Here is a 26,324-nt window from a genome sequence, read left to right on the forward strand (position 1 = left end):
TGGGCTAGTTGGAGTAGTTAATTCTGGACTTCTGGAGAACCATACCGTTCAGAGCTCCCTGAGGTCTGCGTCACTGGCTTCCTCGTTCCTCTGCGTTGAATCAAGAGCATCTTCCCCTCAGACCTTGCTCAGTTCTCCTGGTCTTCCCCATCCTTACCTGCCCTTTCTTCAACCTTGAGAACACACCTACCCGAGAGATGTGACTTGAGGGGAGCCCAGTTGTTGCTGGTACTCAGCCAAGCCCAGCTGCAAAGTCTGGGGCAGCGGTTGGCAAACCATGGCCTGGGGACCAAGTCCGCCCACCACCTGGTTTTGTAAATGGAGCTTTATTGGAGCATAACCCTGCCCATTCATTACGGATGCCTGCTTTTGCAGCGAAACAGCAGAGTCGAGCGGTTCCGACAGACTGTATATCCTGCCAAGCCTAAAATATTTATGGTCCAGCCCTTTACAGAAGACGATTCCAGCCTTTGCAGCATCAGCGTCCAACTGTCCATTCCAGGAGCACTTACTGGGGGCCTCCATGATTGGGGGCACCGTGCTGGCCCTGGGACTGTCGAGGTAAATGCGCCCTGCGTGGCTTTTGAGGGGCGGGCCATCGTCGGGCCTTCCTCAGTGTCACTCATTTTATGAAACTGGAAAGATGGCGAGACCCACGTGTTTGCAAACCATCAGGCACCTGTACAGACGTTTAATACACACAGGGACTGCCTCCCGGCAGTGTTGCCTGTATGGCCAATCCCAGTACAGTGAGGGTCACTGTCTCCTGGGCATGTTGCTTTGTCAACAGCAAAGTCACATCAATGGCTCACAGGGCAGGAAGGCGAAGGGTGGAGGTTTTCCTGGATAATCTGTGGAGGAAGGTCAGGATTCTGTGTCGCCTCCCTGGTAAAGCCGGTGACATGGGCCAGACACATGTCGAGTAGATGGTTCCCTCCAGCCCGCCTGCAGGTGGGGTCGAGAGGCTGGACACTGAGCCATTCTGGGACCTGGCCTGCGTCCCAGAGCTCGATGGTGCTGAGCTGGGACCAGACTCCTCCCGAGGGGCCGGAGATGCTGCGCTGTCCACACCCTGTGAAAAGTGAACTGAGCCCAAACCAGGAGGTGACTGAGAATCCCACATTCTTCCTTCCCAGTGTTCCCTCTTGATGATTTTGTTGTGGTTCTTTTGCCGTTGAAAAGATTTTATAAAGAGCTCACCCAAATATCTAAAACCGTGCCATTTGCAAGGAAGAAAGGAGAGCCTGGAAATGCATGAGTGGCATCCGGGGACCATTAGGAACCTGAGGTGGCCAGGAGGAGGGTGTAACCCCCCAGCCCCACCCCGACCGGAGGCATTAGAGGCGGCACAGGAAGCAGAATGGGTCTCTTGGTTCCTGCGCCCACCCTCATCCCAGATTCTGCCGGGGAACCAGGGAGCTGACGGCAGGAAGATACCCATCAGCAGAAAGAAAAAAGCAAGCGACATCCCAAAAGCAGGAAAAGCACCCGGAAAGTTGCCCCTCCCATGGCCGGATGTGGGCTGCTGGCTCCTTGAGTGCTGTGTCCCCTGCCCCTGCCAGCAGGTAACCCCTGACCACCGTCTTCAGGGGAGAAGGGCACCCCCTTCCCACCCGGTGCTTAGGGACCTCCTTTGGCTGCACAAGGACCCACCAAGGAGGCATTTGTAAGGAGTTTGGGTGTCCTGGTGGTCAGGTGTGATGACAGCCATTGGTTTCTGTAGTTGAAAGTCTGAGCTCCTGGGTGTGAAGTGCAGGCCCTGTGGCTGGTGGGGTTGGACACTCAGGCTGTGCTTTCTCGTCCCGTGTGAGACGAGGGGTTCCGAGGAGGACGTGCCCAGGAGATATTTGCAGCTCTGTCTCCATGCCCCGACTGATGGAGGCAGGGATCCTCGGGGGCACAAGAGGGGAATGTCGGGGGGGTGGGCAGCTCCCTCAGCCTCTCTCTACTGAAGCGTGGGCCTCTCTCTGCACTTTGGGGACCCCTCATCTGATGAGACTCACCTCTGCCATGGGGCGTGGAGGAGGGATGTTCTGCATGTCCCAGTTACCTCCGAGAGTCCTGGGTGAGCGAACACAGTGAGGACCGTAACTCCTCTGCGGCCTCTGCCTGCTGAGCTCTGCCCGCCGTGACTGCTGCTTATCCACAATTATTTTTATGGCACCCTTACCCCCTGGAGGGCTCAGGGCACTGAGGTCTCAGTGTGGCTCTGACATTTGGACAGGCACAAAACCAGCCCTGCTTTTTGGAGGGCACCCACCCCACCTGGCCCCAGCCCACCTGGCCTCAACCCACCTGGCCCCACCCCACCTGGCCCCAGCCTACCTGACCCTAGCCCACCTGGCCCCACCCCACCTGACCCTAGCCCACCTGGCCTCACCCTACCTGGCAACTGAGGGAACATGCCTTTAGTGCAGCTGAGAAAGCAAACCCAGTGACTGACCCACCCCGGGATCTCTCTGGAAACAGCCGCCCCTTCCAAAACCGCACCTTGTCAAATGAAACCTGAGGGAGTGAGTCACTCTCTGGAGTTTGAGGGACAAGCTGCTAATTCTTTTCTGCAGGTGACCAGGATCGGGGGGCCTAATGGTTCCCAAGGGGCTCAGGCAACAGACACCGGTTTGCCGGCGACACCACCCACTGGGAGCTGCTCTGGAACCACCTGCTGGGATCCTTTGTTGCTCCGGTGGGGTGTGGGCAGGAGGTGGGAGGTGTTTAATAACAGGTAGCCACAGGGGAGCATCCGTTCTGCCAGAGGATGTGCGTTTCCTCGCACGTGCAGTGAGGGGCCCTTAGTGTAAGCAGGGCTCGAGTCCTCCCCAAACGAAAGAAGACCTCCCCACACCCCGGCAAGAAGTGTTTTGTTTTGTTTTTAGCTTGAGGACGTTTTGCGGGATGAAAACGAAATTGAAGGATCAGGGGCGATGGGACGAGCCGAGAGCTCTTTGGATGCACGTAGGGACTTGGGGCCTTAGCTTCCGGAACATCTCGCCACTTCAGCCCTGGGGGCACTGCGCACACACCCAGGGGGCGACCTTGGCCCTCGGTGACCAAGGGCATTTTGTCTTCTGGGGAGGAAAGGCCTGTAATTTCTTCCCACACTGTGAAATATTCCATGCGACAGCAGACTGAGTGCACTCTCCTGAATTGAGCTGACTGTGGCAATTCGGTGGGAGCCAGCCGGCACACGGGGGGCCGGGGAGGAGGGGGGCCGACTCCACTGCACTGCAGGGGCTGGCAGAGGCTTGAGGACGGGTGCAAGAGCCGCCTCGAGTTGGGCAGAAGTGGTTGGGATGTTGGCTCCTGGGCTGACTCGCTCTGTGGCCTTGGGTAGGTCATTAAGCTTCTCTGAGCCCTTGTTTCTCACCTGCAAACTATGGAGAAGTATGGGGTCCTCAGCTTGCTGTGAGGCGTAAAGGAAAAGATGGGAGCAAAGCTGGTGCCATGCTCATCCTTTTCCGAATGTGCACGCGCCCAGCGCTGGCGCTTGCCGGAGCACTGGGCTGCTCCCCGGGCCTCTCCTTCAGGGGCACATTTGTACAAAATGGGACACTCCACCTGTCTCCACCCAACTGAAGTTAGGCTGCTGTGTGTCCCCAGAAGTTTGGCGGAGTTGGCAGGCGCCGTTTCTCTTTAAAGCGCTGTGAGTTGTCATGGGAAATGTAAATGGTTGGCCGTTTGTTTCTTGATCATTTCTTGACATATCTTCTGGGCAGGAGTCAGCTCATCCCGGGAGCAGCTATCTGTGAGGGGTGAGTCCCCCATCCAGAGGGGCTCCCAGGCCAGCAATCAGGAGCTCACTGGCTTATTGGGGAGCAATTCCCCTTCCAAGGAGGCCTCCTTGATTTTTCCACGGGCAAAGGCATGGTGTCTTCATTTTCAATGGAGAAAAATACCTTTTTTTACCCTTTGTTTGGGAAAAATGTCTTCCTCTGTGTAAAAATCAACACCCCTGGGGATTCTACTTAAGCTTCAAAAGCAATTACCCGCTGATGTGATGGGAGGGGGCAAAGGGGCTTCCAGGGGCTGTTCGAGTCCCATTCCCTGATGTGGGGGCTGGTTGCCCGGCTGTGTTCAATCTGGGGGAGTGTATTGAGCCATCTGTACACTTAGAATGTGTGCACTTTTCTCTCTGTATGCTATGCTTTAGTAAAATCTGCATCAGACAGAGAGCTTCAGGACTGAGTAAAATAGTCCGAAATAAATAGAATATGCACATTTAGATTGCCACTATATAGGGGCTTATGGGCAGCTTTTCTGCTGTCCACTTGGGCATGGGTTTATGCGTACAGGATGTGAGACAGAGGGATACCAGTGGCCCCTCTAAAACACATGGCATGGCAGTACTGGACCCTGTGGGTTGACTTCAGGGACTGTCCAAGCAGCTGGACACCCAGGAGCTCCTGGGCGTTTCCTGCTGGCCCAGCATGCAATGGCTCCCGTCCCAAAGGAGTCTGGTCCTGTTGGGGGGACTGAGTGGGAAAGAGATGCCTACCAGGTGGTGGGGCCCGGGACGGTGGCTGTCACTCAGGATTCACTTCATTAACTCCATAAACATTTTTTTAAGTGACCCCTACATGCCCTGCCCTGTTCTATACACAGGACACAGTGATTCAGAAGACAGTTCTGGTCACATTGTCTCAGACCAGCGGCGTCTGGGGCAATGGAAGAGCTGGGAGGCAAGATGAGCCCTGGGCTGGGGGCAGCTGTCAGACAGCTGGGCTCGTGTCGGGCGTTCAGTTTGGGGCTGGCTGGCGTCGCTGTAATGAGGAACAGGCTTGCCCTGATGTCCGCTTTATTCTCACCGTCACTGAACTTCAGGACCCTCGGGATCACTGGGAGCCAGGATGTCTGGACAGGCTCTTTCTGAATCGCTAACGTTCTAAAAGTAACTCATCCCGGAGAGATAACTAAGGAAGCTCCTTCGTTTTCGTTTGATAGTGACTGTTCACGAACGCCTCTATCTGCAAGGTTTTAAACCTCCGTTCATTTACACCTTTGTTCACTATCCTTTGTTGTGTGTCCCCACGGGGCAGGGCACTAGCCAGGGCCAGAGGTTTGGAGATGGAAGGTGACATGACCAGAGAGGGCAGGTGCATGGTAGGCAGTTACAGCCCCACCAGGTGGGTGCTGGGGGGATGTGTGGCCTCCTTAGGATTTTCTGAACACAGCACAACTCCCCTGGAAACAGGATTAGATCGTGGAGAAGTCCCTTCCAGTTGGCTTCATTTGGATGGCATCAGCGGGGTATATGGAGAAAGCTCTCACTGGTTCTGTTTTTGCTTCCTGGTACTCCTGAGAAGGCACAAGGCCCGTCCGCCAGCTCTGAGCTGCCCAGAAGCCTAAATCGTGTAGTGGGGCACAGGACCCATTTGCTATTTTGTGATATGTCTACAGCTCTGCTTGCAAAACACAGCGTGCTAATTTGTAGAGCAGAATTCTAGAAAGTGAATCCCGTTTCTCCCCAACTGCCCTTCAACAGCAAAGATGGAACCAGGCGCAGTGGTCCTTGGGCTACCCTATGGCCGGGGGGTCTGCTCCTTTGCCTGGGTGCCTCTCTCCTTAGCTTAGACATGGTTCCCCCAAGCCCGGGGCGGGGGGGGTACCCCGCTCTATCCCCACTCTATCCACCCTGCCAACAACGGCATTTCCTTCCTTGACCACTGGGCTCCAATTGTGTTTCAGCCAGAACCAAGTATCACATTTTACGTTTGTCCTCTTTCCAAGAAGACCCCCTTCAAAATCCCCTAGATGTAAAGTGTCAGGGTCTGTGAGACAAACTGCCCCCAGGCCGGCCCTGGTTCTGTGGCTGGAACCCTGGGCGTCCATCTGCTCCTCCCCCGGGGGCCATCCTCCTGCCCATCAGCCTGTTTGTCCCAGCACTTCTGCTGCCAGGATGGGCCCTGCTCTCCTCCCTCCGCCCCTGTCTTCTCACTAAGCTGGCAGCTAACAGAGCTCTGCCACTGGGACCAAGTCTGAGCAGAGTTCTCTTCCCTGTGATGGATGGGCCCGGACACTGTCATCTCTCTTTGTCTCTCTGTCTATCTCTCCATCTCTCCATCTCTTGTCTCTTCTCTGGTCTGGGTTTTGATCTGGCTTCCAGTCTGGCTGTTTTAAGGATGAGCCGCCCTCGCTCTGCATGGAGCTGTTGGGCATTCAACGGCCCTGCCTCTTGGGTCCTTTTCATGTTTGTGGTCCTCTGAGCGCTCGCTGTCCCAACCAGAAAAGCAGTGTGGGACAAGCACCCCCGTAAACAAACACCCAGAGCTCACGAAGCAGGCGGCTTACCCAGTAGGGCAAGCACTGGGCTGCACAGAGCTTATTGGCGGGAAAGGAGGGGGAGGTGGGTCCGTCCGCATTTCATATTTCAATAAGGGAACCAAACTCCGGGCTTTGCAGTGAAGGACGATCTCATTACATAAACAGAGGGATTTGCACGTGTTGGACACTCACAAACCCGGCTCTAACTGGACGGCCCCCAGCTGGTGTTCCCAATCCTCCCCTGGAGCTGAGTGTGCACTGCCTCCCCGGGCCAGCCTCCGTGGTCCAGGAGTAGGACAGATTGATGCCTTCTTGACTTCTGCTCCCAGTGTCACTTTTAAGATTCTCCAATTCCGAGTGCATGTTTGTCGTTTTTAAAGAAAAAAAGGTTTCTGATGTTAGAGAAATGCAGCCCTGAGTTGGTGGACCCCACTTGGGTCCCACAGGTGAAGACCCTTAGCTGCCCAGCAGCATGTCACAGGTACCCCCATCCTTCCGTGTCACCCTGGGAGCCAACGTCCCTCTCTGAGATGTGCGTTGTCAGCCTCGTGAGCCAGTGTCACTCACTGGCCTCAACGTTGTATCAGTTTATTGCCAGAGTTCACGGTTGGACCCACAGTTCCAGCCTGGTGGCTCTAAATGACAAGCACACTGTCTGTACCCCTCACTCTGTCTGCCTTTTCCCTTGGAAAGGCCAGATGCTCCCGCAGCTCCCACACGCAGGTCTGTCCCTGGCGTCCTGGCCGTGGGCATCGCAGCCTGTGTGAGCTTCCCACAGCCAGTATTACTACGTGGTGCCCAGTGTGGACCCCAACACCAAGGGCCGGCCCCCTGTGCTATCAGAGTGAGAGCAGCACCCATGGGCTCTGCCTGGGGGGATAGGGCCTCTCGGAACCCAGAGACACAAGGTTGCCCTCAGGGCTTCTTATGCCCCTCTGCAGACTGCCCTTGGCCTCCAAATGGCCGGTGGTCATCTCAGTGACCTGTCTGCCTCCTCAGGCAGCTCCTGGTTTATGGGGGCCCAGCTGGGGATTAGCTTCAAACTTGAGAGGGAAGAGCTTAGAGGAGGATTTGCTCGGGAGTAACCCTGATCCCGATCTGAGCTGATGAGAGCCTGGTGATAGCAGACGCCCGGCGGTTAGCGCTCCCTCAGTGATGTCATGCTGGTCCCCTGTGGCTCAGGTCCCCAAAGTGCCTGGCCCCGCATCGCAGAGCTCCATCCTGATGAGGAGCCTGACCACCCGGAGCTTGAAGCGTCTCTGCTGTCCCCCAGCCCTTCTATCCACCGAGGGGCAATCATGGGGCTTTGGGGGCCCTGTCCCCTCCCCCACACTGGTTTCCTCCAGCTGTCAGTGCCCGAGTTTGCTGACCTGTCATCCTCGACATCCCAGTGGTAGGAATCTGACTCATTTGCGGTACTGGCTCTCCTCTAGACTGGCCCCCTCCCACCGGGATGACTCCCCAGCCCTCCCCAGGCGCTGTCACTCTCCGTAATGAGTCAGATCACAGGGCCTCTGGCTTCCTGCCTTTTGCTTCTGCTTCACTCTGCCTGATTAAACAAGGCCCCGGGGACTCCGCATCCAAATCCAGGTGGCACCTGGTGACAGGTTGGTGTTCAAGTGTCCCATCTGTGAAAGACGAGCAGACTCCCCAGACCCTGGGGGGCTTGCATCAACATACAGGTCTGGGGGTCCAGGGAGCATCCAGCTAGTGACTGACCAGAGGGCCCAGGACAAGGGGCTCACACGCACCGTTTCTCAGCAGGGCCCTTAACCCTGGTGTGTGGAGCTAAAAGACCGCCTTTGTACGACTGACTATTTCAGGGTACGTTCTGCAGCCTTCTCAGGAACTGAGAGCTGTTTCTGAGTTAGAAGTCTTTATCTATGAATCCGGTCGCTTCTATTTTATTCTTTATAGCAGATTTGAACAGTCTACTTGAAAAAAAGATTAATGTGGCTCTGTTTGGGAGGTGTAGTTTTTTCCCATTCGCAGAGCCCTGGGATGGAGACTTGCCAGAAATTTCAAAGCAATTGGATGTGGCTGCAAAATGATAAACTTTGAATTATTCATTCATTAATATATTAATTATTTAATTGTAAAGTAAGGATTTATGAATACCTTCTATATAAATAATTTATGTTTATAGAAATATGTACGTTATAAGTAATTCGTAAATCAACTAATACATTAATCATTTAATTAATAAAGACATTTGCTTCCCATCGTGGGGGCAGAAGCAGCGTGGCTGGGGGTGCACTGGGTTAGGATCCGTTCACACTGGCTGTGGGGGCCTGGACACCTGCTTCCTCATCCAAAATGAGAATGGCAGGTTACTCGTACCCTATATGGCGTATGGGAAGTACTTTGTATAAAGCATTATGCACATACTGGTCATCGTCATCAATAAAACCCGCGAAATGCAACTGACGAAGCAGACAAAGGTGTAAAAGAGACACAAGGCCCATTTTCTTGCCGAGAGCTTGGCATTTCATACTATGGTGTGAAGGTCTTGCGTTTGGCTTGAGTTCTGTAGTCAGGCGTACTGTGTGTTTGCTTATACAGCCTCGAGGGGAAAACCAAATCAATCCTGTGATGGAAAATGAATGTGATCTGCTTTCTGCAGGATACAAGACTCTTCTGAAAGGAATTTCTGGGAAGTTCAACAGTGGGGAGCTGGTGGCCATCATGGGTCCTTCCGGGGCTGGGAAGTCCACGCTCATGAACATTCTGGCCGGATACAGGTGAGCAGCCCCTGCTGAGGAGAGCGAGGTCCTCTCCCAGTTGTGGGCCTAGGGGAACAAGGTGACCGGTGAAGGCTGTTCAGCCATCCTGTCACATCTTCAGGTTCTGTGCAGGCTCCCGTGAAGCCTGAGGGGTTAGCAGTAACAGGCTTTGGAATCTGTTAAGAAACAGCCCAAGGAAGAGAATGGCCTTGAAGGCGGCAAAAGGCAGCACCTGCTTGCTGCCACGTGACCTGGAGAATGGACACAAGCGAGCGAGGGCACGGGGCAGAACGGCCAGCAGCCTGCTGAGTGAGCTCAGCCTGGCCAGGCCTTCCGGACAGGAAGAAGTGGGAGGGTCAGGGGAGGGGAGGGGGCCCGCAGGAGACCTCGAGACAAGCATGACTGGAGGTCAAAAGTCAGGGGAACATTGTCAGAGAAGGACGAGGACCGTCCTCTGGGCCCAGAGCCCATGGGGCTCTTGCTCGTGGCGTTGGTTGTTTCCAGGTTTGGAAACCATGATCCCTGATGTCCTGCCCAGTGTCATCCCTGTGTGAATGCTGTGAAAACTGAACCCTTGCAAGTGTTCAAAAATGCTCCCCTACAGCCAATTCTTTTCAGTTCTCATGGGCCCATTTGCTAACTTTAGCAAATAATAATAACAATTTAATTTACTGGGAAAAAAGAGCAAGTACCACCGCTTTCCTTGGGACTTCTGAATTACTTCTTAACACTAGAAATTAAAATTTTAAAAAACCCTCATGAGAAATTCCTGCCTGTTGCATTCATACCCGAAGGTTAAGCCAAACTGCCGACGCCCAGCATCACGGAAGGGGTGGAGGAGAGGGGAGCGGTTCCTGTGGGGCAGCTCATCCCACACCCTAGCTCCTGGCCGTCCTGAACGGTGCCTGGGCCTCCTGGAGTGGTGGAGGGCAGCCTAGAGTTGGTGGGCACCAAGCCTGGCTCCTGGGGAAGCCAGCTGACCCCAGCCCATTTCCTGGGGGAAAGAAGGGCCCACCACAGCCCACGGTCACAGAGACGGGCTGATGAAGTCGGAAACCAGACGTAACCTCACTGGTCTCCGTAGACCCTCCATGTTTCTGTTTCCATGGCATCTAGGAGGCAGGGCTGGAAACATGGGTCCTTATTGCGATGCTCATGGCTCCTACCGCCTCTCTGGGCTGAGCTGATGCACCCAGAAGAGCATCGGGCACTAGAGATGCACAGTGGGTCTGGAGTGAGGGAAGTGGCTGGCAGGGCCGTGCACCTTCTGTTCCCACAGTGCACGCGGGACACCCCAACCTGCCCACTGTGGTCAGAGAGAACAACTTCCTCGGTGGAGAAGGACCATGCGCTTGGCTAAGGGGGATCCAGGGCCCAGGCCCCCTGCTCTCTGAGCCACCTGAGCCCAGGGACCCTGCTGTGTTCCCTCCTAGTCGCATCCTCAGGAACTGGTTCTGCAGTGGCGGCCATACCACGACTACAGAGTGTTGGCCTTTGGGGTTGTGGCTGTAGCCTCAGCTACCCACAGGATTGCTCAGAAGCCAATCTTACAAATGGCCAAAAAGTCAGGGACGTATATCCGACCTCGTGGCTGTGGGTAGGAGCGTCCATGCTATCTTTGTGCGTTTAGGGGCACTTGTTACAAATACGCTATCGGAGGCAGCTCGCCCCACCTGCCCCTTTCCACGCTGGGCCTTTTCTCCGTCAATTCCTCCCTGCCAGTGCTGCTGTTCTTCCTGGCCTCCCGTCCCTTCCTGCCCCTCGGTGTCTCTGTGGCAGGTGGTCCAACCGGGAAGATGCTAGGGGGGCCACCTCTCTCTCACTCTCCTCCCAGGCCCGGGAGGAGGAGGAGGAGCAGAGGAGTCGGGCTAACAGTATCCTCCCCTTGGCCTTCCAGGGAGACCGGCATGAAGGGGGCGGTTCTCATCAATGGCCTGCCCCGGGACCTGCGCTGCTTCCGGAAGGTGTCCTGCTACATCATGCAGGACGACATGCTGCTGCCCCACCTCACCGTGCAGGAGGCCATGATGGTGAGCCACCCACCAGCCTGTGCTCTGGCACCTGGCTGCCCCTCTCTCCTCCGCATTAGATGGAGCAGCCCCCAGTGGGCCGGGGCTCTGCCAGGCCTTGCACAGAGTCAGCACCACCCATCCCTCGAGCGGAGTTCCGGCACCAGACATGCTGTTTGGACAGCTTCATTGAAAAACCCCCAAGATCCTGCGTTCTCATAGACCCTGGATGACAAAATCGAGGTCAAGTTTCTGGGAAGGTTATTGACCCAACGGATGTGGGTGACCACTTCCAGGGTGACCACAATCCTACTGCCTGTGGGCTGAGGGTCCTTCCTTCTCATCAGCTGTGCTTGAGTCATTCTGTGGCTTTGGGCCCAAGTTCCAGCCAACCCGGTGTCGGGGTTGGGGCCCCGAGGGTCTCCTCCTCTGACTCACCTGCCTGCTGAGTGGGTGAGTGAAACCAGCATTCTCTGGACACCCTCCTGGGTCCCAGGCCCTGCAGGCATGTAGCCCAACACAGTCATCAAACATGTCATCTTGCAAGAGCTCATGAGAATGAGTCCCTCCGAGAGTTGAGCAGTTAGCCCAGGATGTCCTGCTCGAAGGGGTCGGGAACAGCCTGGCCTGGACAGACCAGACCCAGCCAAGTGTCGTGACATTGGACTTCCAGGGCCGTTATTTTAACATAATGCTGCCAAGGACCACACTGACCCAAGTGTGGGCAGTGGGAGGTGCTAGAATGCCCCCCATCAAGAGGAGATGGGAAGATCCATTGGCAGCCCGTTGCTCATCACTGGGCTGCCTGTTTTTTTCTTTCTCCTTGTCCACTGCAGAAGACAGGGCCTAGCCTCCGGGCCTCCCCTGGTGCACTGGGGGACGTTCTCAGCCTGTCTGCCTGGAGCCCTGGCCGGTAGATGGGCGTTTGCCTTGGTTTTTCCACCAGGATAGATCTTGCCCCGCACCCCTCACTTGCGGGGGGCAGAGCTTCCTGCCTGGGGTGTCGGAGAGTGGGGCTGCCCAGCATGTCATCCCGGAGGCAATTCCAAGGGAATCTTAACTGGGCCAAGAGAAGCAGGTTAAGGTGTAGGGTATGAGATCTGCTCCCTAACCTGTGGGGAAGCAGAAAGAGCGAGCCCTGAGGGGTTGTCCTCGTTCTTCGTCCCTGGCCCTGCGTGCTCTGTAAGTAACAGGAGACCTCTCCACTGGGCTCGGCTACCACACCCCGCAGGCACACGCGCCGGGTGGTCCTAATTGTTTATCCTGTGTCTAAATGAGCATTCTGATGGGGGCCCAGGGAACTTAGAGGAGTGTGTAAGTAGGATGGTAAATTTAGTAAATACAAGCTTTCAGGTACCCTGTGGATTCCTGAATTGCTGCTTCACCTCTGTCCTGGGTGACCAGAGTTTAGCTTCTCAGCAAGTTGTTGAATTAAGCCCGTGGTCACCTGTTTGAGAAACTTTCCTTTGATGTCCAGCTCAATCACTGCTTTCTGTTGCAGACAAGATTAGTGACTCCTATTGTCACCTCTGTCCTCCCCCTACCCTGTCACCAGGCTCTGCTGTGAAATCCATTGATTTTCAGAACTAAATTAGATTTTGATTTTGAGGATTTCGCAATAGCTCTAAAAAATACTTTCAACTTGAGGCAATGACGCCTTTTGACTACTCACGGTCCTGCCGCCCACATAGGGGTGAAACTGGCTGCCAGCTGTCGGTCGTGCGTTTCCGTATGCTGCTTCTGACCTCACAACCACCAGGAGGACCAAGCAGTAACACCCGGTGTCACACGGCAGGCAGCTAGGCCCGGTCCCGTCTGACTCTGGGACCGGGGCCTTTCCACCAGTCTCCCCCGCATCTCAGTCTCTCACTGGTCCTCATGGCAACTTCACTAGCTCACTGGGTGCGCGGGTTCTACACTCATCATTGTGCTCACGAGGAAACTGAGGCTCCCAGTTTCCCAAAGCCGCAGAAGTGGGCAGGGCAGGACAGTGGCCGCTCAGGTCTTGCCAAGCGGGGTTGGGACCCCGTGGTGTGCTGACAAACAGGACCTCAACAAAACAAAGCAACAACAATACAACCCGAATCCTGAAAGGCTGCGCTTGCCAATTTCTGTGGTGTAGACCCTGCCACTATGGATCACGTTACACTGTCATCGGTTTAACAGGTGGCTTGTGAAATTCCTGAGTAGGCACCAATGGCCTTCAGGCCCCTGATGCCTGGGGTTTCCTGCTCCCCACTGCCCACATCTGACTTCTCTCGTGGGCACGGCAGAGAATTCCACTGAGAGAACAGGAAGCACCCGATACGGGCTGCTCTCCCAGACCCTGCCTTTGCTAAGCCGCTCGAGGGGAGGAGCCAAGACCCCGGAGGGTTCTCCTCTACCATCCAGCAGCTCAGGGGCTGCTGGGATTCTGGGCCCACGGTGTGGCACATGAGGTGCACCCTGCCCACGGCCACCTGTTCTGATTCCGTACCGTTGTCCTTGTCCCCTGCAGGTATCTGCACATCTGAAGCTCCAGGAGAAGGATGAAGGCAGAAGGGAGATGGTAAGTGTGTGTCTGGGCCTCAGGTGGTCCAGAAAGCTTGTGAAATCCATTTGACAAACACGTGTGGAGGGACTTTTTGGCGCTGGTTTTGTTTGTTGGTTTGTCACCTAGTCTTCTCTGAGGGTGGGGGGACGGTGACATCTCAGTGTGCGTTCTGGCCTGGCCGCCAGGGCCCAGGAGTGAACACTCCACTTCAAGAGCCATGGCTTTGACTCTCAGATCCAGGTGCTGCCACATGAGGACACGGCAGAACCCTGGCCTGAGAGCTTGGATGGCCGGGAGAGCCTGCCTTAGGGTTGGACCAAGCGCTCTGCTCCTTTTAGTGTTTGATACCCTTTTTACTCAGTTGTTTTTTTATAAAACACTAACAATGAAGATGGTTACTCATTTGCTTAAAAATAACCAGCCTCCGCCAGCACACACGGGCAAGAAGAAATTTGGTTCTTACGTGTTATTAACCAGCCTTATAAAAAATAAACAAGGTCCTGGGATGACTGAGACCTTCTCATCCTTTCATCGTTGTTTTGTGGTTCCCTAACACCCCAGGGAGCAGGGAGGGGTTGGGTAGGCAGACCCAGCGGGGGCCAGAAAGCCCCACGTAGCGAGGCAGGGACCGGTGTATACTTACAAACAGGAATCACACAGCGTGAGGGTGAGCGGAGAGGGAGGTCAGGTCAGAGGGGCTTGCTAACGTGGAGAGGACCCTGTAGTGAAGCAGAAATGAGCCCACGGGGGAGCCCCGTCAGCCTTGGCCTCCTAGAACCCACTGCCTCCAGCGCCCCAGGCTTCCGTCCATAATGGGGGGATGGAAGACCCGGCCCCACCTGCCCTGGGTCACCTGCTCTAATTCAGCGGGCAACTGAATTCGATGATGTCGTGCATGTCTTTGAGCTCCACAGAACAGATGTGATCCGTAAGTCAGTAGGCCGTGGGGTGGTTTCCCTGCAGTGTGACCTGCCTGGACCAGCCTTTCCAGGCAGGAAGGGAAACTGAGGAAAGTAGGTTTTCCTGAAGGGCTGGGAGGACAAGTTTGTGCGTCTCAGCTGAGGTTCTAGATTGGGGAGCACAGCCAGCCAGCCTTTTGCCTCCTGCACCAGCTTTGTCTGTTAAGTGATGGCCTTCAGAAGCCAGCTTCCAGGCCCCATCCGGATGGCTGCTTAGGTCTCAGGGGAGGGCCACAGGAACCCTCTCTGCCTGCTAGAGCAGAACAGACAGGCAGGAGACGGCCGTCTTGGTCGGGAATGGAGATGTCTCCTGGGAGGCCGCTGCCCGTGTGCATGTCCTCCTGGTGCCTGTCTGAAGACCCAGACTGGAGGAGAGCCTTGTGCTGTTCTCAGCTGGGTTTACAAGAACAAACACGTCAAGTTGGTGAGCACCTTCTCTGCCACTGTGTGGCTGAATCCTCCCGAGAACGTGAGAGCCTTGTGCCTCTCTCTCTTCAGGTTCAACTGCTGCTGGATTGCACAGGACAACGAGCCACCCCTGCTGGGGCTAGAGGCATTCTTGGGTCCTGCACCCATTTCACGGGAAGCCCCAGCTTGGGCCGGGTGGGCCCTCAGTCCTGGTGCTCAGCCATGTGCACGTTCCACCTCCCCCAAGAAGCCGTCAGCAGAGTTGTGTGATTGTTTTGAAGATAAAAAAACACTGACTGCATGCCTTGACTCATTTCCCTCCAACCGTCTGCGTGTACCCAGGTCTCTATTGTTTATATCTCATGCAAACACAATCAAATGGAATGTTCTAGCAGGTAGTGGAATGTGTTATCCATAGCCTTCCTTGTTTCCTGGAAAAGCAGCCTCAGCCCTCGAGAGACCCCCGCAAGGGAGCTTCGTCAGGAGCGAGGTCTCCCGGGGCTGGGGCATTGTTTGTTCTTTCTGACTAGTTTTAAAACAAAACCAACCTGCAGGGCATCACCCTTGCGAGAACACTGGAGAATGTGCGCTGGACAGGCAGGGAACAAGAAGGCACCCACATTCGTTTTCACCTCCAGCATCCTCTCCGTGGGGGCTGAGGGCAGGTCAGGGCGAAGGCATGCTTGACCACAAGGGGGAGGCCTGAGAAGAAAGATGGGGGACCAGGGGCATGTGCCATGTTTGTGGAGGCCCCGAAGCAAGCCTGGAACAATCAGAACGACTCTTCATCCTGCAGCTTCGGCCTGTGGTTCTGAAGACGGCGGTGGCCTTGTTTTCTAGGAAAGCTGACCCACACAGTCTGTATGGGAGGGAACATGTGCCAGAAAAAGCCCTCCCCACCTGCCCCACCTTGATGGCCTTCCTCCCTGGTTGGTTTCTCTCAAAGGCAGTGCGTTCTAGAAGAGGCAGGGGAGTTGGCCATAGGGATCAGCAAGGGAGAGGCCAAGTGGGATTCGAACTCAGATCTGTCTGACTCAGCTGCTGCCCAGCCCCTGGAGCAACGGAGCCCTGGCTCCTCCTGTCACCAAAACCGCATTTTCTACTGACCCTACAGAAGTAATTCAAGAACCAGAGTGGAAAGTTCCTTCCTTGTGAGTTCCTTCTCCTTTTGGATGACCACATCTTCCCAGAGAAGCCACTGGACTGGGGTCTGCCCACTGTTGCCACCAGGGCCAGGATGATGGCTGGGCAAATTCTAGAGGGACCTCCAAGGTGGGCTGCCCCCAGCAGGTGAGCCTGACGTGGAGGCAGGGAGGGCGGCAGCTAACCTCCCCTTCCTGCGGCTGCCTCCGAGAAGATGCTGGGATGGACCTGAACCCTGCGGCTGAAGCCAGCACCCGAGCCTGCACTGAAGGCTGCTGACCGTTCTGTTCCCTGAGTCGATACCGGATCAATAATCTGGAGCACACAGGGAGGGCTCAGGGTCACAGTGGACTATCTGTATCCTGAAGCCAGTCTGCTTCCCGGGGGCGGGCATCGGTGGGACCACCGTCGGAGGTGGTGACAGCTTTAAGCAGTGTCATTGCGTTGCTGCCACATCAGAGACTTTGTTTTCCTATCGACAAGTGCCAAAGGGACTCCATTCCTTCTTTCCGAGAGGCCTGGCCTGTGTGGCTGTGTGTCTGCTGGAGCCATGTGCATTAGTAATAGTATGTTAATAGCTGCTGTTGACTAAATGCTCTGTGTGCCAAATCTTGCGCCAAGCACTTTCATTCTGATGCCCTCCCATGGCCCTTCTGTGCTGGTCAGAAACCTGATCATCCGTCTGTCTATGTGTCCACCCATCCCCCTTTCTGCAAATGTTTATTGACGCCTTCCCTGACCGGGGCCCTGAGCGAGGCTTAAAAGAGAAGGTCACCAGCAGGAGGCAGAACAAGGACTCCGGCCCAGGGGGGCCTGGCTCCAGCTCCTTAGCCTCTTGGACCCAAATCAGGACCTCAGACTTGGAAACGCGCCTGCCCACTTGGCAATGGCAGCCTGGGGTGGGCCCTGATTTCCACGTGTGTCTGCCAGCAAATGAGGGAGGCGGTGGGTGTTTCCACCTGGGCCCTGGAGGTGGCGAGGTGTGGCGGGTGGTCCCTGACAGTCACTCTGGCTCTGCTGCCCCCCAGGTCAAGGAGATCCTGACGGCTCTGGGCTTGCTGTCTTGTGCCAACACGCGGACTGGAAGCCTCTCGGGTGGCCAGCGGAAGCGCCTGGCCATCGCACTGGAGCTGGTGAACAACCCCCCCGTCATGTTCTTCGATGAGCCCACCAGGTAACGGGGAGCAGTGGGAAGCAGCAGGAAGAGCCCCTGCTCTCTCAGCCAGGGGTTTGTCCGGGGGCTCTGCTGTGGCCTCAGAAGGGGGCTGTGTGCTCTGCCTGCCTCATGTTTGCCTTCTGTTCTGGGTCAGGGGCCTGACTTACCTCCCTCTCCCTGTCTGAGACCAGGAGACAGCTGTGGGTTCAGACCTACCCAGTGTGCTCTGAATGTGTGGGAGGGTTTGGGGTCCCGCAGGCGTTTCATGGTGCCCCTTGATTTCAGCGGCCTGGACAGCGCCTCCTGCTTCCAGGTGGTCTCCCTGATGAAAGGACTGGCTCAAGGGGGGAGGTCCATCATCTGCACCATCCACCAGCCCAGCGCCAAGCTCTTCGAGCTATTCGACCAGGTACGCAGGCCCTGCTGTGGTCAGCCCATGTGGACTCAGGTCCCGGGTACTCATGGCTTCCCGGTAGCTCATGGGGGTGTCTTCACTTTTGAGTGGGGCTTAAGTTTTATGTTTCATAAGACTGTAAGACTATAAGCAGCAGAGGTGGCAGGGTGGGAGCGGGTAGGAAGAGCTGGCCAGTGTTCTCCCTCGGGCTGGTGTCCAGCCATGGGGTCTTGGGCAAGTCACTGACATTGCTATGGCTTCACTCCCCTCTCCCCATTATAATGGGGAACACTTGTTTTACAGAATTAAATGGCAGGCTTTGATGTTTGTACAATATCACCTTTTTTATAAATCTTAGGTTTTGATATTATTATAAGCAAAAAAAAAAAAAAAAGAGCAAGGGATGAAATGTGTGTAGCTCCATAATCTTTTCTAATCAGGTGGTTATTGTGAGGGGGAAAAAGCAATATAATAAAGTAATTCCTGGCCACATGATATCCTCAGTCTTCCCTGACTTATCATGGATTTCCCTTTGAACTTGGAGTCCTCAGGAGGTCATGTAAATCTCTCCTGAGAGAGAGAGAGAGAAATTGATTGATGGATGGGTGGATTGATGGGTAGACGGATGGATGGGTGGGTGGATAGATGGATGGATGGAAGGGTGAATGGGTATATGGTGGATGGATGGATGGGTGGTTGGTTGGATGGATGGATGGATGGGTGGGTGAGTGAGTAGATGAATGGGTGGATGGCCAGATGGAAGGATGGAAGGGTGGATGGGTATATGGTGGATGGATGGATGGGTGGATGGTGGATGGATGGCTAGATGGTGTGTGGGTGGATGGATGAATGGATAGGTGGGTGAGTGAGTAGATGAATGTGTGGATGGACAGATGGAGGATGGAAGGGTGGATGGGTATATGGTGGATGGGTGGAGGGGTGGTTGGTTGGATGGATGGGTAGGTGGATGGACAGATGGATGGATGGATGGGTGGATGGGTTGAGATCTATTGCTTTGTGGAGGAAAGCAGGGTTGATGATTTTTCCCTCCTTACTTTTTTCCAGCTGTATGTCCTTAGTCAAGGACAATGTGTGTACCGGGGAAAAGTCTCAAATCTTGTACCATATTTGAGAGATTTAGGTCTGAACTGCCCAACCTACCACAACCCAGCTGATTTTGGTAAGTAGAGCCTTGACCTGAGAGAAGGAAAAGAAAAGGGGGTCTTTTCCAATCTTGGTGGGTTTCCACTTTTACCTGAAGTACAGATGGCCCAAGTGCCATCCTGTGGTAGAACTTTTAAGAACAGATAAAAAGAGGTTTTCTTTCCTCCAGATAAAATATCTGGAAACTATAGCAAAGGAGCTCTGACTAGGAGCAACATTTCCTAACACTTTGCTGTGTTATTCTAAAAAGAAATAACCTCTAAAAAAAAAAAGGGCACTTTTGCATTGATTAACAGAAATGTTAAAATGCTGATTTAAGTCTTGACCAAATGTGACAAAAATGGTGACCCTCGGAGTCCAGAGACCAGGTTGATGGTCTGAGGTGCTTCTCTTGACGTGGAGGTGCCGAGGTCGGCGGGCTGCAATGCTTAGCAGCCGGTCGCATCATCACTTGCACAGGCCGTGCGGTTTATAAGCTGACACCTCCGATGCCGACTGCTCCTCCTCTGCCTTCTCCTCTCAGCTCACACCCTCCAGGGCATCGCTGCCACCGTCAGACATCACTTTCCCACCAGATCTCCGTCCTCTGCACCACTTCTCCACAACATGTCACCCCACCTGTCTATCAGCAGACTCGACAGCCTCTTTGTGTCTCCAAAACCAACGCCCTCTTCCTCCCATCAGATCTGTCCTCCTTCATTCCACTCTCCAAGTGGGAGATCTTGGCATCCCTCTTGCTTTCTCATCCTTGCAAATTTTGTATTAACTAGGCCACCAAGTGCTCGAACGCCCGCCCACCCAGTCCCGTTGTCCCCCTCAGCACTGTGCTCGGGGTCCAGTCCTTGCCATTGCACCCTGCCATCCTGGGGCTGCCGTAACAAAGTGACACAGACTGGGTGGGCTAAAACAGTAGAAGTTCATTCACTCACGGTTCTGAGGCCAGAAGTCAGGATGTCGGCAGGGCTCTGCTCCCTCTAACGGTTCGAGGGGAGGGTCCTTCCTGCTTCCTCCAGCTTCTGTTGGCTCCAGCATTCCTTGGCTTGTGGCCACGTCTCTCCAATCTCTGCCTCTGTCTTTACATGGCTTTTTTTCTCTGTGTTTCTCTCTGTGTCCTCCCTTCTTCTTATAGGGACACCAGTCATTAGACTCAGGGCCCACCATAAATCCAGGATTTCCTCTCAAGATCCATCACTAATTACATCTGCAAAGAACCTTTTCCAGATAAGGCCATGTTCTGAGGTTCCAGGTGGACACAAACTTTCAGGGGACACTATTCAACACTCTACAACCCTCCTCCTGGGTCCCCCAGTCATCAACCTTTCTTGCTCAGTTTTTCTTTCTGACTCTGGCCACGCCACTCCCAGGACTCCATATTTCCTCCAACATCATCTCCCACATGGTGTTCCATGAGACACTGTCCCTGGGAAATGCTTCTCTCTTACACAAAGTGGGCTATGACAGAGAGGATGGAGAGCTTGGTGAGCTGGAAGGAGATGGGGGGAGAGAGCTTTGTTAGGGAGGGAATTGAGCCTGTTGAAAAGGCAGTGGGACAGGTCCTGTCTGTAGCTGCCTGTTTGTTCATGAGCGAGAGAAGGATGGTGCGGCAGGTGCTGCTGAGCAGGGGGAGGGAAGCAAGGCCCAGGGCCTACAAAAAGGTGAGAAGTTAGAGAGCAGGATGGACAGAGGAAAGAAATAGGGCACATGGGACTTCGAGGAGGTCCCAGAAAGGTGAGAGTGTGTCCCTTCTGGTGGCTTCTATTCCCTCAGTGTCACCTGGAGAGAGGGCCGGAGTTGAGGAGAGAGTGGTGGGTGTGAGTAAGCAGGGGAGTGGGCAGTGCTGGGCTCGTATGGCATCCTTGATGATGATGTTCTGGTGCGGCCAACCTGTCCTGTTTTACGACTGGATCTAGGGGTGCTCAGCCGCCCTGATTCGGGCTCAGGGAAAACAGATAGCTGGTTTTGCCGGAGGAGAGCACCAAAAACCCAAGGCCCCGGGGACTGTGGGAATTAGCAAGAAAGTCATTGAGATGCGAGGCCTGGACGTATGCAAGGAAGGATGCGGGAAAGGAAAAGGCAGATAGACTGGGAGAGAGCAGGTCGGCAACAGGAAGGAGAGCAGTTGCCATGAGAGTGTGGAACCAGGAGAGACAATGAGGCAGAGTGGGACCTTGAATGAGTGTAGAGTGCAGAGGAAGCGTGATGCCCGATGCCCGGGGCCAAGGAGGGATGGTGGGAGCAAGGGAGGACGGTCAGTGGAGGAGATGCTCCCTGGGGATCTGAGGGTGGGGCTGATGGTCCCAGACCTCAAGGTCCCCAGGGTGCCAAGCACACCTCATGGCCCCGGGCTCTTCTCCATGGTCCTGAAGGACTGCCACAGCTCGTCACTCACACTCCTCCCCAGGCGCGAACTGCGAGCTCTCCAAATGGGAACCCCGCTCCATTCTGCTCCCAGCTCCAGCTCTGATGCTTGCCTGCGTTCAGTAAATACTGGCTGGATGAACAGGTTACTGGATGCGTGAGCTAATGACTTCTCAGGCTCCCTGACGTCACAATCCATATTTGCGTTCTCGGGCTCCCGCCAGAATAAATGGTCTTGCTGGGGGTTCTAGAGCCGATTTTGAACATTTCAAACATGGGTTGCTCCATGATTTTAGCGTGTCGTCATCATCCTCATCATGCAGCATCAATGTGATCCGTTAAAAATATTCCTGCTGGATTAATGGCTGTGTTGTTGCAAAATGAAAGAGGCCTTCAGTTCGCATTGGCTATGTCAGGGCGCCTCTCCTGGGGCCCGGGCTGACTTCGTCTGTGTCTCATGCAGTGATGGAGGTGGCGTCTGGTGAATATGGCGATCAGAACAGCCGCCTGGTGAGAGCCGTCCGGGAGGGCATGTGCGACTCTGACTACAGGAGGGAGCCCGGGGGCGATGCCGAGGTGACCCCTTTTCTTTGGCACCGGCCCTCTGAAGAGGTAAAGCAGGCAAAACGATTGAAGGGGTTGAGAAAGGTAATGGAACTCCCCGGGCCCCGCGGAGCGTGCATGCTACGTCTTGCACTGCTGCATGAGAACGCTGTTAGCCGAGAGGAGAGGCGGGCGGGGCTGGAGTCTCACCTCTGTTCCTTTCCTGTGTCCTCAGGACTCCGCTTCCATGGAAGGCTGTCACAGCTTCTCGGCCAGCTGCCTCACGCAGTTCTGCATCCTCTTCAAAAGGACTTTCCTCAGCATCATGAGGGACTCGGTAAGGGGCTTTGCAATAGTCCCTCGTGACAAAGGAAGCTGTCCGTCCTTTTCTGTTGATTCCTCCTGACTGACCTTTCAGACTGTTTTTCCTCCATTTGCATCTGTCAGCTTTCACTCTGTGATGCCGCAGTAACAAACACTCCCCAAATACCAGCGGCTACAGCAGTAAATATTTACATCTTACTTGTGTTATGTGTTGGCATCTGTGGGTTGTGGCCCTGCCCCAAGTGTCTTCTCATCCTGGGACCCAGAATGGAGGAACAGCTCCTTTCTGGAACATGGCAAAGGGAAAGTGCGAGAGAGAAACCAAAGGGCAGCCCTTAAAACTTCTGGTTCAAGGTGGCAGGTTGTCTCTTGTGCTCACATTCCATTGGCCAGAGCAAGTCATGTGGCCAAGCCTGACATCAGGGCATACATTCCTCCCTAAGAAAGTACTGGAAGGCATGGGGCACTGGTGGGTCGTCCAAAGCCTTATGGGGAAGGGGGTGGTGAATGGTCAGGAGCCATGATAACGTCCGCCCTTTAAAGTGGACAGTCTGACAGCCTGCCGAGGAGTCCCATGCTCAGGGGGCCTCTGGGACCAGTGTGAAAGATGGAGGGGCCGGTAGCAGCCCCTGGAGAGCAGGCCTCTGCTGTGTCCGCTCTTCATCCCCCCACCCCATTGTTTCCACTCGTCCTCTCCTCTGAAGGTAGACTGCCTTTGCGTGCCATTTTTGAACAATTCCTTTTGTTTTAACAGCCATAAAATGCTGCCTTATGCGTGTATGTTTGGTTCAGGGTTGGGGACTTGATTTTCTGGAGGAGAAATCAGGGGCCGATGCTCCAAAGGCCTTGGCCCCATCGTTCTTTCGCTGCCTGCCCTCGGAACTTCCACGAGTGAGACCCGTGTCTGCCCCCAGGTCCTGACGCACCTGCGGATCACTTCCCACATTGGGATCGGCCTCCTCATTGGCCTGCTCTACTTGGGGATAGGGAACGAAGCCAAGAAGGTCTTGAGCAACTCCGGCTTCCTCTTCTTCTCCATGCTGTTCCTCATGTTCGCGGCCCTCATGCCCACCGTCCTCACGTGTGAGTGCCTCCCTGACCACAGTACCCCTCTCCTTCGTGACCTGTGATTCCGACCCACCAATGGAGGACCGAGGGCATGGCTTGGCCAATAGATGAGTTTTCTCAACACGTAGAGTCTTGTCTTTTGAAAATACCACTTTCTTTGTTGACAGATGTAGGTATTATTGTATTTTCTCTTAGACAAGAAAATAAGTACAATATTTAAGCCAAAGGAATGAATCTCTAATGGAGGGCTTTTGAGCATAGTGGAAAGCTGATGAGAGAGAGGTTACTGAAAGGGTTCCTAATCAGGCACCCCTCAAATTCTGTTCCTTAAGCATTACCTCATTCAGTTATTAAGAAATCCCCGGGACAGCCAAGTTTGTGAGTGGATGAGGCTGTTCTAGATGGATTTCCGTGCAATTCTAGATTATTTGCAAAGTAGGCTGCCCTTGGCCACTTCAGACTGGCCATGCAGGAATCTGTTGCTTCACCGGAACTCCAGCATGAACACCTCCTCCCCACAACGCCTCCCCCTCAAATTGCCCTGAATTTCCAAGAGCAGCTTGCAAGGTCCCGCCCAGGGGAAGGAATCGCGTCGTTACAGTCACTCAATGAGAGTAAGCTTAGTAGCAAATACTTGTGCTAATCACGAAAATATCAGGATCCGTGTAGTGTGGGTGTTCTCTGCTGGATGCCTCTCCAGGTTATGAAAATGGTCGGCCGTTTTCCCAGGCTAGTAGATAGTCCTGTACCTTTCCCTTCAAACTCTCGGGGCTGTAGGTGTCAGAAGGCCCACGCCGGGGCCTAGGCCAGGCAGGGTCGCAGAGCGCTCAGCACAGGATCGCCTGTTGGCTATCTGGCACGCTAGGTACATCTGCCTGACGCCCTTTTCCGTCTTCCCGTCTCCTAGTTCCCCTGGAGATGGGAGTCTTTCTTCGAGAACACCTGAATTACTGGTACAGCCTGAAGGCTTACTACCTGGCCAAGACCATGGCCGACGTCCCCTTCCAGGTGCGTAAGGGAAGGGCCGTGATTCGAAGCGGGGCACGAATTCTCCGTCACACCCTGGCGAACCGGGCGGGCGACACCGGTGTCCCCCAGAGGGTGACGGACGCTGTGTTTCCAGATCATGTTCCCCGTGGCGTACTGCAGCATCGTGTACTGGATGACATCGCAGCCGTCCGACGCCGTGCGTTTCGTCCTGTTTGCCGCGCTGGGCACCATGACCTCGCTGGTGGCGCAGTCCCTGGGCCTGCTGATCGGAGCTGCCTCCACGTCCCTGCAGGTGCCGGCTGCGGGACGGGCATCCCTTCCCCACCTTGGCCGACACGGAGTGGGGGTCGGGGCGGCTGCTGTCCTGGTGGAGCTCAGCCCACCCCTCCTTCCTAAGACCCCTCCTCCTGATTCTACCCCAACTTCCTAGACTGGCTTCACCGGGTTGATCCCCAGGGAAGGAATCACCTTGTCCGGGCAAATTGACAACAGCGGGAGCCCTTATGTGGCACCTAGTGTATACCAGGTGCCCTTATGTTGTGCTTAGTGTATACCAGGGCTGATCTGGGTGCTTTCCAAATATTAGCTCATTTATTCCCAAGCACATCCACGAGTTAGGTGCCATGCTATCCCCATTCTACAGGTGGGGAGACTGAGGCTGGAGAGGCACAGTGATTTGGTCAGGGTCACGCAGCTGGCTTGGAGGCCAAGCTCTTGGTGCCTACATTTTGTTGCCTCCATGAGATCCTCTCGGCCATCCCTCCGAGCCCCCAGTGCACTCCACGCTCCCGCCCCCTAAGCCCTTCCACCTGCTCCCTGGGGCTCCGAGTGCCCCTGCTAGACGCCTATACACCCCACCCCAACCCACCAAACCCGCGTGCATATGGGTTTCTCCACCTTCGTGGCTTTAGGGTGCTCAGGCCTGTCCTATCCTTAAAAACAAACCCAGGACTTGGTGAGTCATGCACCGCCGAGGCCTTCCGACATCCTCTGCCGGGTGCTGTGAACCCCGTTTCCGTCTTCAGAGCCCACTGCCCCGGAGCTGCTCAGCCTCCAGGGCAGCCCCCTCATCCGTAGGTGGGAACAGCTGCCGTACCATCGCATGGCCGACAGACACGGAAAGTGCTCGGCCCGCGCCAGCCACAGGAAGCTCGTTGCCCCTTCTTCCTTCAGACACGGCTGAGACACCAGCCCGTGGTCAGCTCCTCAGATGGCTGTGTGCCCCCCACGTTAAGCTCCCTCATCACCATTTTCTGAAGGGGCCCTGCCGCTGCTCTGCGGGGGCTTTACTCTTTTTTACCTTCATCCCCTCTGCTGGGCCAGCTGAGCCTCTGGGCACAAAACCCCAACCCTCTCTGTGCAGGACACCAGGCCGCTCACTCAGAAACGAGACGCTTCTCAGCGCCATCCTGGCCTTGGGGGCCCACCCGTCTTGAAAACTCTGCCCTGCTCCCAGCTGTCCAGGCGACTGTCCAGGAATGTCGAATGTGGCCTCTGGCGCTGCCTAGGGAGGATGTTGGGCGGGACGGCCCACCTGCTCCCTCCTAGTAAGTTCCCCTCTGTTCCCCCCCCAGGTGGCAACGTTCGTGGGCCCCGTGACGGCCATCCCCGTCCTCCTCTTCTCGGGATTCTTCGTCAGCTTCGACACCATCCCGACTTATCTGCAATGGATGTCCTATATCTCCTATGTCAGGTAGCGTGTGGGGGGCTTTCCCAAGACACAGGGAAGGGACTTGGTTAACGTGCGGACGCTCACAGAAGCCACTTCTTGGCTGTCGGCTAAATGTCGGCATGCCTCCTGGGTCGTGACTTCAAGACTGTGGATGCCTTTCCTTTTTTTCCTAGTTTTGTGTGCCCCCACCCTCACCAACACACACATGCACGCACGCACACACACACGAGAATAAAATAAATACTTGTGATCCATGCCCTGGAGAAGCCACGGTGGGCCCCGTGTTCTGCACGTTTTGGAGCACTGCCTTGGGTGGGAGTGTTTCCATCTTTTAGGCACTTCGTTCCTCTCTGGAATAAACACTGCTTATAACAAGGTTCTGAAGATTTGTAAAACCTTCATAAGAAATCCAGTGGAAAACAAGTCATGTTTCACGCATCCTCATATCTTTGAACAAGAATGTTCCGGCGCCTTGGGCATGAGGCGATCAGATTTCACGCTCTCTGTTCCGTGGTTCTTTGGCACGGTGGCCCTCGGAGTGCCGTGCCCACCTTTAAAGCTTTTCTCCCCAGCTGTCGCGATTCCACGTGACACACAAGATCCGAGGCTGGGAACAAGC

The 26,324-nt window shown here is 55.0% G+C and overlaps 1 protein-coding gene across 4 annotated transcripts in view; it reads left to right on the forward strand.

The window, feature by feature from the left end:
- Positions 1-26,324, forward strand: part of ABCG1 (ATP binding cassette subfamily G member 1) — a 69,411-nt gene that overhangs the window by 34,394 nt on the left and 8,693 nt on the right. Inside the window, exons 3-14 of one of the 4 annotated variants that reach the window (XM_070597826.1) lie at positions 8,885-9,002; positions 10,882-11,014; positions 13,491-13,541; positions 17,065-17,210; positions 17,478-17,601; positions 18,652-18,766; positions 21,572-21,720; positions 21,887-21,988; positions 22,890-23,058; positions 23,951-24,051; positions 24,167-24,325; positions 25,608-25,726. In XM_070597826.1, the coding sequence (XP_070453927.1) occupies positions 8,885-9,002; positions 10,882-11,014; positions 13,491-13,541; positions 17,065-17,210; positions 17,478-17,601; positions 18,652-18,766; positions 21,572-21,720; positions 21,887-21,988; positions 22,890-23,058; positions 23,951-24,051; positions 24,167-24,325; positions 25,608-25,726 (1,486 nt within the window). Of the gene's footprint in view, positions 1-8,884; positions 9,003-10,881; positions 11,015-13,490; positions 13,542-17,064; positions 17,211-17,477; positions 17,602-18,651; positions 18,767-21,571; positions 21,757-21,886; positions 21,989-22,889; positions 23,059-23,950; positions 24,052-24,166; positions 24,326-25,396; positions 25,727-26,324 lie in introns of all 4 variants that reach the window. The other 3 variants (XM_070597824.1, XM_070597827.1, XM_070597825.1) reach the window with 3 other exon arrangements.

The sequence above is a fragment of the Equus przewalskii genome, chromosome 27, assembly GCF_037783145.1.
Source record: "Equus przewalskii isolate Varuska chromosome 27, EquPr2, whole genome shotgun sequence".
Lineage (NCBI taxonomy): Eukaryota > Metazoa > Chordata > Mammalia > Perissodactyla > Equidae > Equus > Equus przewalskii.